This window comes from Oncorhynchus nerka, linkage group LG11 (assembly GCF_034236695.1).
Source record: "Oncorhynchus nerka isolate Pitt River linkage group LG11, Oner_Uvic_2.0, whole genome shotgun sequence".
In the NCBI taxonomy this organism is placed as follows: domain Eukaryota; kingdom Metazoa; phylum Chordata; class Actinopteri; order Salmoniformes; family Salmonidae; genus Oncorhynchus; species Oncorhynchus nerka.
Window position 1 is genome coordinate 61,539,294 of NC_088406.1, and position 15,245 is coordinate 61,554,538.

The following is a 15,245-nucleotide window of genomic DNA, read 5'->3' on the forward strand; positions in this document are numbered from 1 at the left end:
GCTCTTTTATGTACTATACAAAGCTGCAAGCTAAACAACAAGCAGCTATAAAATATACAGGGGAGGGACCTACATTTAAACAACAGAACAGTCATTACTGAAAAGAAGCTTTGGTTCAGCAGTAGCATAGCAAACACCAAGGGTGCCACATTCCCCCCCACATTCTGAAATAGCATTTTTGCCCCCCCCCCCCCAGTTTTATCATTGGAATGTGATACAAAACTAGGCAATGGTGTGCTTTAGGGCCATGCGGACGCCTCCGAGTGGGCGGGTAGGCTGTTTGGAGTGTTTATCCGACAGGATAAAAAGTTATGTCCCCCCCCCCGATTCCAAAACCAAAGTTGCGCCCAGTATTAAAATATATGTTCCATTTATTTTAACCTATACATTGGGATTTGGGACAAAAGGCATCTGGAAATAAGGATTATCCTGATCCTGCTACTAACTCAATAGTTATTGAAGTGGATGCCATCGAGGTCTCTATTTGACAGGTCTGTGAGAATGACCTACAAAGAAACCCTGAACTTATATCAGCGCAACAGTTGCAGGGGAATTTTCTCTCATAACAACTGTGCCTCTAAAAGGTTTTCTGGGTGAATATTTGTTTTACTTTCATTTTGTTTCAATGTCCTCTTCACGAGTTATCATGTTGGCTTCTCAGTGACTTCCAGTTTTGTTCCGTCATGCTGTGTCAACATCCCCGCTGGCAGCCATGCGATGTAACTGGAGTGAATCATAAACGGATGCCATTTCAGAGTTGTCTCTACGCGACTCCAGTTCTGGTATACCTCTTCGCTCCTCCTAGAGAGGGAGAGGGAGGTAGGGAGGAATGAGAGGTACAGGGAAAAAGGGACAGGGAAAGAGGGGCAGAGAAAGTGGGTAGGAAAGCACCAACAACTAAAAAGAATCATATGTTTCATTATTAGATACTTTGTGCCAGAGGAAAGAAACAAGACACATCTGACGCTCTCTTGTCTACTCTCATTGTTCTGCGGTAGGGAACTCAACTGTCATCACAACACATCTAGGATCTTTCCTAAAACTAGTGGGAGGAACCACAAAGCCTAACTTTAAAAGTCCACAGCCTTTGCACATGCTCTAAAAGACTATATGAAGATCGAAGGCATTACTATATACTATATGTGCTGTGTGGTTTCTCATTGGTGCAACCCAACCATATCATATGGGCAAAACTGCTTGCAATGACATCAGGCCTGGAATCAAACTCAGGTGGTCTGTGCAACTCAAGACTTAAAAAAATGCCTTGGACAATATGACAGGATCATTCAGTCTTTCAGGCCTACAGATAGAAGATGCTTGCATTGTGTTCAAGCTTACAGTTGTAGCCATGAGGGCTGGTAAAAGCTGGTTTATTGTCTATCAGCCTGTAGCATTATTACTAACCTGGTTATCTGTTTGTTTTATGTAAGTAATCGTTGCATACTCATTGTCAACTTGCACTCCTTCGGATGAATCTATGAAGACAAATAAAGTCAATTAGATATAAGGCAGGGGGGTGTGACTAACTGACAGAGACGTACAGACGCTCATCTCCTGAACAGGTTCTGTAAACCCTCACGACTACTGTTACGATGTGGGTACCTGTCTCTCTGCTGGCGGTCTTTTTTTGGCACCATAGAAGGCCAATCTTTAAAGTAATGACTGTCGGAGTGCGTTTGTGTGTGTGTGCCTTCTGCTTTTTCAACATTTAGAGAGGTGTATCAGGAAGGTCTGAGATGATAATAATACTGTCTGACCGGGCAGAGGAAGTGTGCCACTTTACAGTTCCTACTTTTCCAAAATACTATTCTTGATAATAAAAAAAGGCAGATGATGACATGTTTTGATTGACCTCAGACCTCTAAAAGATGAATACCTGCCTTGTGAGTGTTCATTTCCCCTCTTCTTTCGATTGATTGCAAGTCCAACCAGTCCTGAGGCAACCACAACGCAGAATACAGCAATAATAAGCATACCCTGTGTCCTCTCATTCATGTCTGAAATAAATAAAAACAAGGAAACGATTTGTGTAAAGTATGTTTTAAATGGGCTGAACTAATAGTTCCACTTAATTATTTTGGTAGTTGCTATTTTCTGGATGGCTTTAATTCAGAATTGATACACTAACCTGTCTCCTTGGGATGACCATCTTCACTGCAACATTTTGGGACAAGAACTGTCTCATTGCTGACAGGGTTGGAAGCCACACAGCTGTAGGTGGAGTTGTAGTTCTTTCCCTCCACCTCCAAACGGAGAGATAGATCGGTGGTGAGATCAGGACTGCTGGTTTGGTTTAGTATTTCGTCTCCCCTGTACAAGGTCAAGGTCACCTCTTTTTCATTGTCCACAGAACACATCACACTACAGGAGCTGCTGTCACACTCTGTCACCTGAGGTTTGGAAACAAAATCTGGAAGACAAATAGCAAATACATTGGAGGAATGGAACTTATATTGAAGGTTTTTGTAATATAGCACACACACACACACACACACACACACACACTTACAGTAAAGAGTGAGGTTAAATTTAGGTATCCTCTTCTCTCCGTCTTTATTCTCCACAGAATAAACCCCAGCATCTTCTATCTGTAGGTCTGACAGACTGAATAATCCTGTCACATTGTCCCAGTGAAGGCGATTTTTAAATCTCTCATCTGAATCTATATGGCTTTGTCCATTGATCACACTTGCAGTAGTGTCTTCTCCATACCTTAAATATCCAGTTTTAAACACTCTCTCTGGAAAAGATAAAGACTTTCCCACGATGCCTTTCACCTCCTGAGTCTCAGAGGTGACTGTTTGCTGGGAAGCACAGAGAACTGTGGACAGAGAGAGACTCGATATCAACACAATAGCAGTATTCCAGGAGGTCTGCTTAACAGTCACACACTAAATCTCACAATACCTGGATAAGTGTTTAACATGTCAGTAACTGCATCCATATGATATAGTGATCTGAAGTCAGAAGATAACAATGACATTCAATCATTAGTAGATTTGTGCAGCACGTCTACAATGTAGTAGCCTGGAACAACACTATTGACTTGAGTATCACAGGTCTTCTTAGCAAATAACAGGTCTGATGTGATGGTGAAGGTCAGGAAACAAAGTTTTAGGACTGGTAGTTTAATATTTTGTCTGTAGTTGAGTTCACATACATTCTCTGAACAAGGGAAAATCTTTCACCAATTGACTGTTTTCTTTTCCTTTCGAAATAAAAAATCAAGATAATTGAAAAGCAAATGATAGAGGGATATTCAACAAATTTCCACTAGCTAAACAGGTGAGGCTCAAAACTGTGCCTCACCTGCCCTGAATGACGGAGAGCCACTGTTCATGCCACGAGAGGTACTGGATCCTGGAAAATAGGTTTCGGAATGAAACAGTCTGAAACTGAGAGATGCTGGATCCTGTTCTCAAATGAAGCACTGGTTTCATTGTCACATACTCTGAAGAGACATAGGCTTACCGCATGTGGTTAGGTTAGGTTACCCAGGTTATTAGCTCAATGTACATAATGTATTTGTCCTTCTATAGTGAACTGTATAAATTGTATGTACAGTGTGGTCGGGAATTATTGGATGACATGATAAAGATGAGCAAAAAAAACAACTATATGCTGAACTATATTGTATACTCCAAAAATTGAAAAATATATTATTTTATACAAATTCAATTTTTCAGATTAAGAGATTTTGTTTAACAAGTAATACAGAAAATCAACAAAAAAAAGATGGGGGTCACGATAATTATATTTCCTGTTTTCAATACTCCAGCAAGGATAACGACACTGAGCCTTTTTATAAAATGTTTTGGGATTCCTCCGATAGCATTGAGGAGTACACCACATCAGTCACTGGCTTCATCAATAAGTGCATCGATGACGTTGTCCCCACATTGACCCTACGTACCTCAACCAGAAGCCATGGATTACAGGCAACATCCATACTGAGCTAAAGGCTAGAGCTGCAGCTTTCAATGAGCATAAAGTCATTTATACATTTATAAGAAATCCTGCTATGCCCTCCGACAAAACCATCAAACGGTCAAAGCGTCAATACAGGACTAAGATCGAATCATACTACACCGGCTCTGACGCTCGTCGGATGTGGCAGGGCTTGCAAACATTCAAAGACTACAAAGGGAAGCACAGCCGAGAGCTGCCCAGTGACGCGAGCCTACCAGACGAGCTAAACTACTTCTATGCCCGTTTCGAGGCAAATAACACTGAAACATGCATGAGAGCACCAGCTGTTCTGAAAGACTGTGTGATCATGTTCTCCGCAGCCGATGTGAGTAAGACCTTTAAACAGGTCAACATTCACCGGCCCGCAGGGCCAGACGGATTACCAGGACGTGTACTGCGCTGACCAACTCGCAAACAGCTCCCTCTGAAGCTGGATCCTGCACTTCCTGATGGGCCGGCCCTAGGTGATAAGGGTAGGTAACAACACATCTGCACGCTGATCCTCAACACAGGGGCCCCTCAAGGGTGCGTGCTCAGTCCCCTTCTGTACTCCCTGTTCACTCATGACATCACGGCCAGGCACAACTCCAACATCATTAAGTTTGCAGATGACACAAAAGTGGTAGGTCTGATCACCGACAACGACCAGACAGTCTATTGGGAGGAGGTCAGAGACCTGGCCGTGTGGTGCCAGGACAACAACCTCTCCCTCAACGTGATCAAGACAAAGGAGGTGATTGTGGACTTCAGGAAAAAGAGGACTGAGCATGCCCCCATTTTCATCAATGGGGCTGCAGTGGTTGAGAGCTACAAGTTCCTTAGTGTCCACATCACCAACAAACTAACATGGTCCAAGCACACCAAGACAGTCATGAGGGCATGACAAAACCTATTCCTCCTCAGGTGACTGAAAAGATTTAGCATGAGTCCTCAGATCTTCAAAAGGTTTTACAGCTGCACCATCCTGACTGGTTGCATCACTGCCTGGTATGTCAATTGCTCGGCCTCCAACTGCAAGGCACTACAGAGGGTGGATGCTAACGGCCCAGTACATCACTGGGGCCAAGCTTTCTGCCATTCAGGACTTGTAAACCAGGCGGTGTCAGAGGAAGGCCCTAAAAATGATCAAAGACTCCAGGTACCCTAGTCATAGACTGTTCTTACTGCTACCACATGGCAAGCAGTACCCAGAGCGCCAAGTCTAGGTCAAAGAGGCTCCTCCTTCTAAACACTTTCTACCCCCAAGCCATAAGACTGCTGAACATCTAATCAAACGGCTACCCAGACCATAACCCCCCCCCCCTCCGCTACACTCTGTTGTTATCATCTATTCATAGTCACTTTAATAACCCTACCTACATGTACATATAACCGGTGCCCCAGCACATAGACTCTTTACCGGTACCCCTCTGTATATAGTCTCGCTATTGTTTTTTACTACTGTTTTTAATTACTTGCTACTTTTATTTCTTATTCTTATCCGTATTTTTTTTTAAACTACATTGTTTTTTAGGGGCTCATAAGTAAGCAATTCACTGTAAGGTTGTATTCGGCGCATGTGACTAATACAATTTGATTTGATTTGATTTTGATTTACATTTTTTTTTTCTTTACAGTTTGTAGGATCTATGTTGGCCTATAGGTGTCTTTGGAAGTGAACATTTTACACAGAAAAAAGGAGGACTGTTCTGCATGGGTGTGTAGGCCTGAGAGTGTAACTGTACAGTGCTTTTGTGAAACATTGTTTTCACATTTTCTAAGTGAATGAGATATGCAAATTGGTAAAGATTAACATGATCTTCATCATCACCGATTTGCATACTAAGGGAGCCTCCAGCGTACATACTCCAGGCACATGATAATAAAGTATGCATACGGTATAAGCCTAATATCTTTCTATGTTTGTGTCTCACCCACACAAACTCACATACCAAACATAGTTTCATCTAAAATGGTTGAGGATCCTATTCACTAGAATTTTCCACTAGAATGTAATTGACTTTAAATTATTAACACTTACCTAGGGCTTCCACTCCATATGACTTGCAAGAGAGAACAACAATTTCTCCAATTCTAAACATTTTATTTGAACATCCTTAATGTGGATAATGTTTTTGAGGCCCAAAGACTATTTTACATGGAAAACAAGATGACTTTATTCATTTGCAAAAATGTAAAAAAAAAAGAAAAAAAAAGTTTTTGCTTTGTCATTATAGGGCATTGTGTGTAGATTAATGACGGGGGAAAATCATGCATTTTAGAATAGGGCTTATGGTTGAAATTACCATATTATGTTTTAATAATGTTCATGTATCGAATGGTTGTAATTGATTTCGGAATGTCCAAGATATCAGGTTGATCGTGGAGGTTTACACTGCTAGATGTATAGTAATTTAGACTAAGAATACATTGAGAAACTGATCTGTAATTATGATCATGATTAGGAAGTTTAATATTAGAATTATGGAGTCGGTGTGCATTAAGTTGAGGGTTTTGTCTTTAAGTGATAGCTTAACTGATGTGAAACACTAAGCATTGTCATTCTAAATTTGGGTTGAATAATGAATTGGGGTTTAATTATGATTTGTAACTAAATGATATTCTTTTAACTGACTGATTGATTTGAGTAAGATAAGAGTATGTTAACAACCTTATGAGCGGAGCAATTAATGTTTTATGATTGTTTTGATTGTATTGATTGTTGTTATGTTAATACACTCCTGACTATGGGATAGTGTTCACACCAGTTCAACGATACGAAATAATGGGGAAATGCGCCAGAGTTCGGATAAACCAATTTGTTGTGAAAGCCCCATAAGATTTGTAAAGCTATGCCTCCCCTGGACAGGCACTGTGAGCCTAAACACAGTGAGCCTGTGAGCTCTGTGAGTTAATTTCAAATGACTAGCTACAGTCTCAGTCTCAGAGAATTATAAAAGGTTGTCTGCCTGTTGTTTCCAAAAGATTGCTCATCTCTCATCTCAATTAGTTTATGAATTAATAAAGTATTGGCATACTCTGTAGTTGGTGTATAGATCACAAACTTTCATAGCCTACACCTCTTTCATCCCATGAAAGAGCTCTGTTTTTAGAAACTAGTCTCTGTCTGTATCTATCCCTTAATGTAAATATTCCCATTCGGTCTGTGCTACACACACTACAGCCCTAGTCTTGGCTCCCTTGTCAAGAAACACAACAAGCGTACAAACGTATGATAGATCAAAAGTTACCAATTAAAACATTGAACACTTTGTGTTAGTGACGCAAATCAGTAACAACAAAAGAAACATACCATCAATTACGAAACATAGCAGCATGAGCCTTGTCCATCCAAACAAATGGTTCATTGCTCTAAAGCTCGAGCTGTTCAGATGTGTGCAAGATGTGATCTTGTCCTTGTACAGAGGAGAGAATAGACTCAACCAGACCAGCAGCTCTCTGGGCTGTATTCATTACGCCGATTCTGTTACTTAAAATGTCAGCAAACGGAACAGGTAGGGACCTACCTGACATTGTCCAATAGACACTCTAGTTCTAGTTGCAACAGTTTGGATTACTGATTACACACCTAATATCATTACCAACCTGTCTCTCCCTCTGGAGGTAGAGAGAGGAGATTACAACTCCATCTACAGTGGTGTAGCTGTCAACCCTGTCAGTAATCACATCATCACCATCAACATCACAACACCCTGTGGAGACGGAGGCCTTGGAGAAGACGTATGTGTGAGAAATCATATAATCCATTATTGCCATCAGCTCTGAGCTCATTACACATATAATGCCCATCCTTCTTGAGAGACCGGTTAGTAGACTTGTTGTGTAGTGACGAACCAAAGTGTATGTTGTTAAAGCGCACCTTCTAGTGGAGAAAATAGAGAATTCCACTGTGAATGGTTTGCACTTTGAATGATCTTGTATGGTAGACTGTGTTCTATTATGTGAGGTATGAACACTGAGTGCACAAAACGTGAGGAATAACTGCTCTTTCCATGGCATAGACTGACCAGGTGAATCCAGGTGAAAGCTATAATACCTCATTGAGGTCACTGTTAATCCAATTCAATCAGTGTAGATGAAGGGGAGGATATATTTGAGTGTGTCAAGAACCAGCATGTTGCTAGGTTTTCACACTCAACAGTTTCACGGTGTGTATCAAGAATGGTCCACCCCCCAAAGGACATCCAGCCAACTTGACACAACTGTGGGAAGCACTGGAGTCCACATGGGCCAGCATCCCTGTGGAACTCTTTCGACACCTTGTAGAGTCCATAACTCGGCGAATTGAGGCTCTTCTGAGAGAAAACGTGGGTGCAATCTCAATATTAGGAAGGTGTTCCTAATGTTTTGTTAACTCAATGCATTCAGAAAGTATTCATACCAATTGATTTATTCCACATTTTACAGCCTAAATTCAAAATAGATTAAATACAGTGGGGCAAAAAAAGTATTTAGTCAGTCACCAATTGTGCAAGTTCTCCCACTTAAAAAGATGAGAGAGGCCTGTAATTTTCATCATAGGTACACTTAAACTATGACAGACAAAACGAGAAAAAAAATCCAGAAAATCACATTTTAGGATTTTTAATGAATTTATTTGCAAATTATGGTGGAAAATAAGTATTTGGTCACCTACAAACAAGCAAGATTTCTGGCTCTCACAGACCTGTAACTTCTTCTTTAAGAGGCTCCTCTGTCCTCCACTCGTTACCTGTATTAATGGCACCTGTTTGAACTTGTTATCAGTATAAAAGACACCTGTCCACAACCTCAAACAGTCACACTCCAAACTCCACTATGGCCAAGACCAAAGATCTGTCAAAGGACACCAGAAACAAAATTGTAGACCTGCACCAGGCTGGGAAGACTGAATCTGCAATAGGTAAGCAGCTTGGTTTGAAGAAATCAACAGTGGGAGCAATTATTTGGAAATGGAAGACATACAAGACCACTGATAATCTCCCTCGATCTGAGGCTCCATGCAAGATCTTACCCCGTGGGGTCAAAATGATCACAAGAACGGTGAGCAAAAATCCCAGAACCACACAGGGGGACCTAGTGAATGACCTGCAGAGAGCTGGGACCAAAGTAACAAAGCCTACCATCAGTAACACACTACGCCGCCAGGGACTCAAATCCTGCAGTGCCAGACGTGTCCCCTGCTTAAGCCAGTACATGTCCAGGCCTGTCTGAAGTTTGCTAGAGAGCATTTGCATGATCCAGAAGAAGATTGGGAGAATGTCATATGGTCAGATGAAACCAAAATATAACTTTTTGGTAAAAACTCAACTCATTGTGTTTGGAGGACAAAGAATGCTGAGTTGCATCCAAAGAACACCATACCTACTGTGATGCATGGGGGTGGAAACATCATGCTTTGGGGCTGTTTTTCTGCAAAGGGACCAGGACGACTGATCCGTGTAAAGGAAAGAATGAATGGGGCCATGTATTGTGAGATTTTGAGTGAAAACCTCCTTCCATCAGCAAGGGCATTGAAGATGAAATGTGGCTGGGTCTTTCAGCATGACAATGATCGCAAACACACCGCCCGGACATGAGTGGCTTCGTAAGAAGCATTTCAAGGTCCTGGAGTGGCCTAGCCAGTCTCCAGATCTCAACCCCATAGAAAATCTTTGGAGGGAGTTGAAAGTCCGTGTTGCCCAGCAACAGCCCCAAAACATCACTGCTCTAGAGGAGATCTAGGATTATCCAGGATTATCCGCTTCGATAACCGAGACACCAGACCAGCCTGGTGACAGAAAGACAAGCTAGCTGCAACCAGGTCAGTGTGGGACAAGTGGATGGACCGCCTTCCCCTGTTTTACAACCCTGGGCCCAGCGTTACTGTTGATGAGCAGTTTATGCCATTTAGGGGCCCCTTCAGGCAGTACATACCGTCTAATCCTGCAAAATATGGAATCAAGATCTGGGTTGCCTGTGATGCTGTTTCATCATATGCCTGGAAGCCAGATGGAGGAACCCCTGATAAACACCAACGGATGCGTGTTGACCTGGACATGACACAGGTACTCCGTGGCCACAACATCACATAGGATAACTTTTTTAATTCACACAAGCTGGGACAGTAGCTCCTCAAGAGGATCCTGATGATGGTAGGAACAGCACAAAAATACATGCCAGAGCTCTGACCTCAGCTGTTGAATACATAGAACAGGTCTATCAATCCCTCTAAGTTTCTGTTCACGGCCGACACGTACCTACTGTCCTACGTACCAAAGAAAGGCAAAAATGTGGTACTCATGAGTATGCTGCATAGGGATGGGAGAGTCTGTGGCCATGAACATAAAAAACATATTTTTTTTAAACATAAAAAAAAGAAATTATAATGGATTACAATGCCACAAAAGGAGGGGTGGACAATTTAGACAAGCTAGTGACTGGCTACAGTTGAAAAAGAAGAACCCTACGCTGGCCACTTGATATTCTTCAACATCTTGGGCATCTCGGCGGACAACTCGTTTGTCATCTGGATGGTGTTGAACCGAGATTGGAACAGAGTAAAGCTCCAGAGGAGACATCTCTTTCTCAAGCAGCTGGGCAAGGTATTGGTAAGACCTCAGACCAGAGGAGGCAACATATCCCAAATACCCCAGTTTCTGCAGCAATCATGAGGACCATTCAGGAGGAGGATGCTGGTGCCCCATCTGCCCGGCCCTCAGAACCAACAACTCCCAACAAATACCTGAAGTAAGTGTGAGTGATGTTGTTGCATGTGTGTGTGTCGGAATCTCCTACCTTGGCCTGCTGTAACTTTATAAGTGAGTGAGTGAGATGTTAGTAAAACTCCTGATCTCAGTGTTTTCATCATTCTAGATTGCAGTTGGTGGCAACAAGAAGAAGCGCTGTGATGCGTGTGGACCCAAGAAGGACAGGAAGACACAGTACACATGCATCAAGTGCAAGAAATACATTTGTAACACACACACAGTAAAACTCTCTCCCTCGTGGTGGATTGGCACCCCCCCTTGGGTTGTGCCGTGGCGGAGTTGTTTGTGGGCTATACTCGGCCTTGTCTCAGGATGGTAAGTTATTGGTTGAAGATATCCCTCTAGTGGTGTGGGGGCTGTGCTTTGGTAAAGTGGGTGGGGTTATATCCTTCCGGTTTGGCCCTGTCCAGGGTTTTCATCGGATGGGGTCACAGTGTCTCCTGACCCCTCCTGTCTCAGCCTCCAATATTTATGCTGCAGTAGTTTATGTGTCGGGGGGCTAGGGTCAGTTTGTTATATCTGGACTACTTCTCCTGTCTTATCCGGTGTCCTGTGTGAATTTAAGTATGCTCTCTCTAATTCTCTCTTTCTCTCTTTATTTCTCTCGGAGGAGGACCTGAGCCCTAGGACCATGCCTCAGGACTACCTGGCATGATGACTCCTTGCTGCCCTCAGTCCACCTGGCCGTGCTGCTGCTCCAGTTTCAACTGTTCTGCCTGTGATTATTATTATTTGACCATGCTGGTCATTTATGAACATTTGAACATCTTGGCCATGTTCTGTTATAATCTCCACCCGGCACAGCCAGAAGAGGACTGGCCACCCCTCATAGTCTGGTTCCTCTCTAGGTTTCTTCCTAGGTTTTGGCCTTTCTAGGGAGTTTTTCCAAGCCACCTTGCTTTTACACCTTCATTGCTTGCTGTGTGGTGTTTTAGGCTGGGTTTCTGTACAGCACTTTGAGATATCAGCTGATGTACGAAGGGCTATATAAAAACATTAGATTTGGTTTGTATAGACCAGACTTAATTTGTGTTCAATGGGGCTCGTTTATCATTTCAAAAAATTACCGAATGTAACATTTGTCCTTCCAATTTGTTCAGTTCAAAGCAATAAACATCAATAGTGATGAAAACCTTGTTTCATTTATATTTGTTAAAAAATCACATTTTATTTAAAAAAACGAACTGCGCATTTATTGATAAAAGTGATCTAGCAGATATTAACAATGTATGCTGTCTATATTGCTTGTAATTGATATAAGTCAACATCTAAGTATTAAGTATTTTTACGTAAATTGTTATGTCTGTATTGTTTTAAAAACCCAATAATGTTGTGGGTCCATCAGACCTGCGAATGTTGGGCCAGTAACCGAAAGGTTGCCCGATCGAATCCCCGAGCTGACAAGGTAAAAATCTGTCATTCGGCCCCTGAAAAGGGCAGTTAATGTCAGAGTCTATCTAGAGGATAGCGAAGGAGTCAGGCGCAGGACACAGGTAAGAGTAAAACCACTGTATTTACTCCATCCGAGAATGGAACAAAAATGATAAAACAAATATATAAAACAAATACAAAACAGGATACGAACTCCAACACACGAAAGACAATCACGCACAAAACAGAAAGGGAAACCAGAGGGTTAAATAAGGAACATAATCGTGAGATGGGAACCAGGTGTGTAAAACAGACAAAACAAAAGGAAAAATGAAACATGGATCGGTGGCAGCTAGAAAGCCGGTGACGTCGACCGCCGAACACCGCCCGAACAAGGAGAGAGAACAACTTCGGTGGAAGTCGTGACAGTTAACTCACTGTTCCCAGGCCGTCATTGTAAATAAGAATTTGTTCTTAACTGACTTTCCTAGTTAAAGGTAAAATAAAAAAAATAAAAAAACATGAACACACACAAAGGTAAAGGCTGGGCTGCAGCTGACAACACAGACATGTGCCTCAGGAATACATTTTGGGAGAGCAGCCAGATTGTGGGAGGGTTGGGGGCCTGTGTGGGGTAACCAGAGATCTGTGTGGGTGTGTTGTTTGGGACAACTCAGCCAGGTTAAACCTAGTAGATTGTACTTGGTAGGGGTGGGTGGGATAAACAAGCTGTGTAGGGGGTTGACATTTGTCTTGGCAAAGAGCTCATCAACTGCTTTAGCGTTTCAATGAATCATTTACCCTGGCCACAATCAGACATACAGTGCTGAATGTATCATCAACATCAAATTTGTATATAGCTGTACCGGTCTCTGACTCTCTCATTACCTTCATAAGTTAACCTGGTTGCTTTATCTCAAGTAAAACTACACTAATAAATGTATACAAATGAGCGAATGTCAACATACTTGGATTCAGTCAACCCCACAACACCCCCATATTGTCTGTATGTGTGTGTGTTAGAGAAGTGTACATGCACACTCACGCACGATCGCCATCTATGTCAGCGTGTGGTTATCGCTTATTTGTTCTCACTGAGGTCAGTAGCCTATATGGATCATTCTTCTTCTTATAGGGGAGATGTGATAAATCCCTCTGTCTCTGAACAGCTTCTCTCAAGCAAAAGATCTGACACCACAAACCATCCTCTCAGTCCCCTGCACCTAAATTTATCAGACACTGTTATCAAGAGGGACTTACTTTAAGTGCATTCAACTAAAGTGGGTAAGATAACCAGACGTCTAGTTAGGGTCTCTAAGCTAGACAGGATGTGGTGGGGCTGCAGAGAAACAGAGATGATAGATAATGGGGGCAGGGAGAAATACACCATCTCTGACTGATATCATCAACCACACGGCCAAGGTGACAAGCAGCAAAGTAGAGTAGGGTAGGGCTAATGCCAAATAAAGTTACGTTAATTTTGAGGACATGGTATGTGCTTTATTTGTCTCTTGCAGATGGCGGAGTCTTAGCAAAAATTAGGGACGGCTGCTGTGTGAAACTCCACTGTAAAAGTGTAAAGTCTCAAAACAGTATGGTTGTGTATTGATACCATGGAAAGTACTGCACCTAATCAAAAAGCAGATCAAATCAAACGTTGTTGGTCACATACACATACTTTGTGGATGTTATTGCTGGTGCAATACTGTAATACTAGGGCAGCAGATAACCTGGCAGTTTAGAGCACTGGGCCAGTAAACGAAAGGTACAATCTGTCGTTCTGCCCATGAGCAAGGAATCTAACCCTAATTGCTCCAGGGGTATTGGCCGATCCCTGGTCGAAACCCCACTCTCTGAGGGTGTCTCGGGGGGAGGAGGATATGCAACAAAACACAATTCCATTTCACACCTCACACTTGTACAGGTTACCAACTTGTACATACAGTGTGATATGACTAAAACTGATAGGAGAATTATGTTCTCGTGTTCATTAACCAATTCAATTGTAATTACTCAGTCTGCTGTATCAGGATTTGTAAGATACTGATAGAAATGAAAACAGACGGAGGCCCAGTCTCCCACAGTCAAATGTTTATTCACGGGAACGTTCTAAAGTCAAGAATACAAAACAATTCATTTTATATTGACTTATCACGCCCACACATACACACAAACATACGCACACACATACACACAAATATACGCACACACATACACACAAACATACGCACACACTGTCTGTCTCACTACCCAGCCGACAGAGATTAGTGACCTTGTCCTTGAGACGTACTCCCCGTTCTCTCCCAAATCTCTAGTCAGGTCGGCACCAAGCTCAGACAGTCTGTGTTTAAAATACCATAAAGACATATTGTTTTACCCTAATTCTGACTAGGACTACACATTTATTGATTATGATTTTATACATTCTAATCAATTCCATACAATCATGTTTCAGGGCGGAATATTCTAATCATTCAATTAACAGACAATTCTCACCTATCAAAAACTACCCCCTAATTATAACAATACACACAAATCCCCAACATACAAAATAATGGAATTAAGAAATATCAGAACAAGTAATGTCAGAGTCTGGAATATATATATATATATATATATATATATATATATATATATATATATATATATATATATAGTGGGGAGAACAAGTATTTGATACACTGCCAATATTGCAGGTTTTCCTACTTACAAAGCATGTAGAGGTCTGTCATTTTTATCATAGGTGCACTTCAACTGTGAGAGACGGAATCTAAAACAAAAATACAGAAAATCACATTGTATGATTTAAAAAAATTAATTTGCATTTTATTGCATGACATAAGTATTTGATACATCAGAAAATAACAACTTAATATTTGGTACTGAAACCTTTGTTTGCAATTACAGAGATCATACGTTTCCTGTAGTTCTTGACCAGGTTTGCACACACTGCAGGCGGGATTTTGGCCCACTCCTTCATACAGACCTTCTCCAGATCCTTCAGGTTTCGGGGCTGTCGCTGGGCAAAACCAACTTTCAGCTCCCTCCAAAGATTTTCTATTGGGTTCAGGTCTGGAGACTGGCTAGGCCACTCCAGGACCCTGAGATGCTTCTTACCGAGCCACTCCTTAGTTGCACTGGCTGTGTGTTTCGGGTTGTTGTCATGCTGGAAGACAT

At 41.9% G+C, this 15,245-nt stretch overlaps 1 protein-coding gene across 1 annotated transcript; it reads right to left on the bottom strand.

The window, feature by feature from the left end:
• Nucleotides 1–208: 208 nt before the first annotated feature.
• Nucleotides 209–7,403, bottom strand: LOC115137528 (SLAM family member 5-like). The gene is made up of 6 exons (XM_065024712.1): nucleotides 7,262–7,403; nucleotides 2,510–2,821; nucleotides 2,129–2,410; nucleotides 1,881–1,997; nucleotides 1,405–1,475; nucleotides 209–801 (listed from the first exon to the last, which is right to left on the bottom strand). Exons 1-6 carry the CDS (start codon nucleotides 7,314–7,316, stop codon nucleotides 682–684), a joined length of 957 nt encoding a protein of 318 aa, XP_064880784.1. The 5' UTR covers nucleotides 7,317–7,403; the 3' UTR covers nucleotides 209–681.
• Nucleotides 7,404–15,245: the final 7,842 nt, after the last annotated feature.

Bases quoted from the DNA above. Each gene is read 5' to 3' on its own strand.
- LOC115137528 (XM_065024712.1), bottom strand. From the start codon at position 7,316: ATGAACCATTTGTTTGGATGGACAAGGCTCATGCTGCTATGTTTCGTA. The intron at 2,822-7,261 runs GTATGTTTCTTT...CTCTGTCCACAG, and splicing joins GCTATGTTTCGTAATTGATG to TTCTCTGTGCTTCCCAGCAA. The intron at 1,998-2,128 runs GTTAGTGTATCA...TATTTATTTCAG, and splicing joins TGGTCATCCCAAGGAGACAG to ACATGAATGAGAGGACACAG.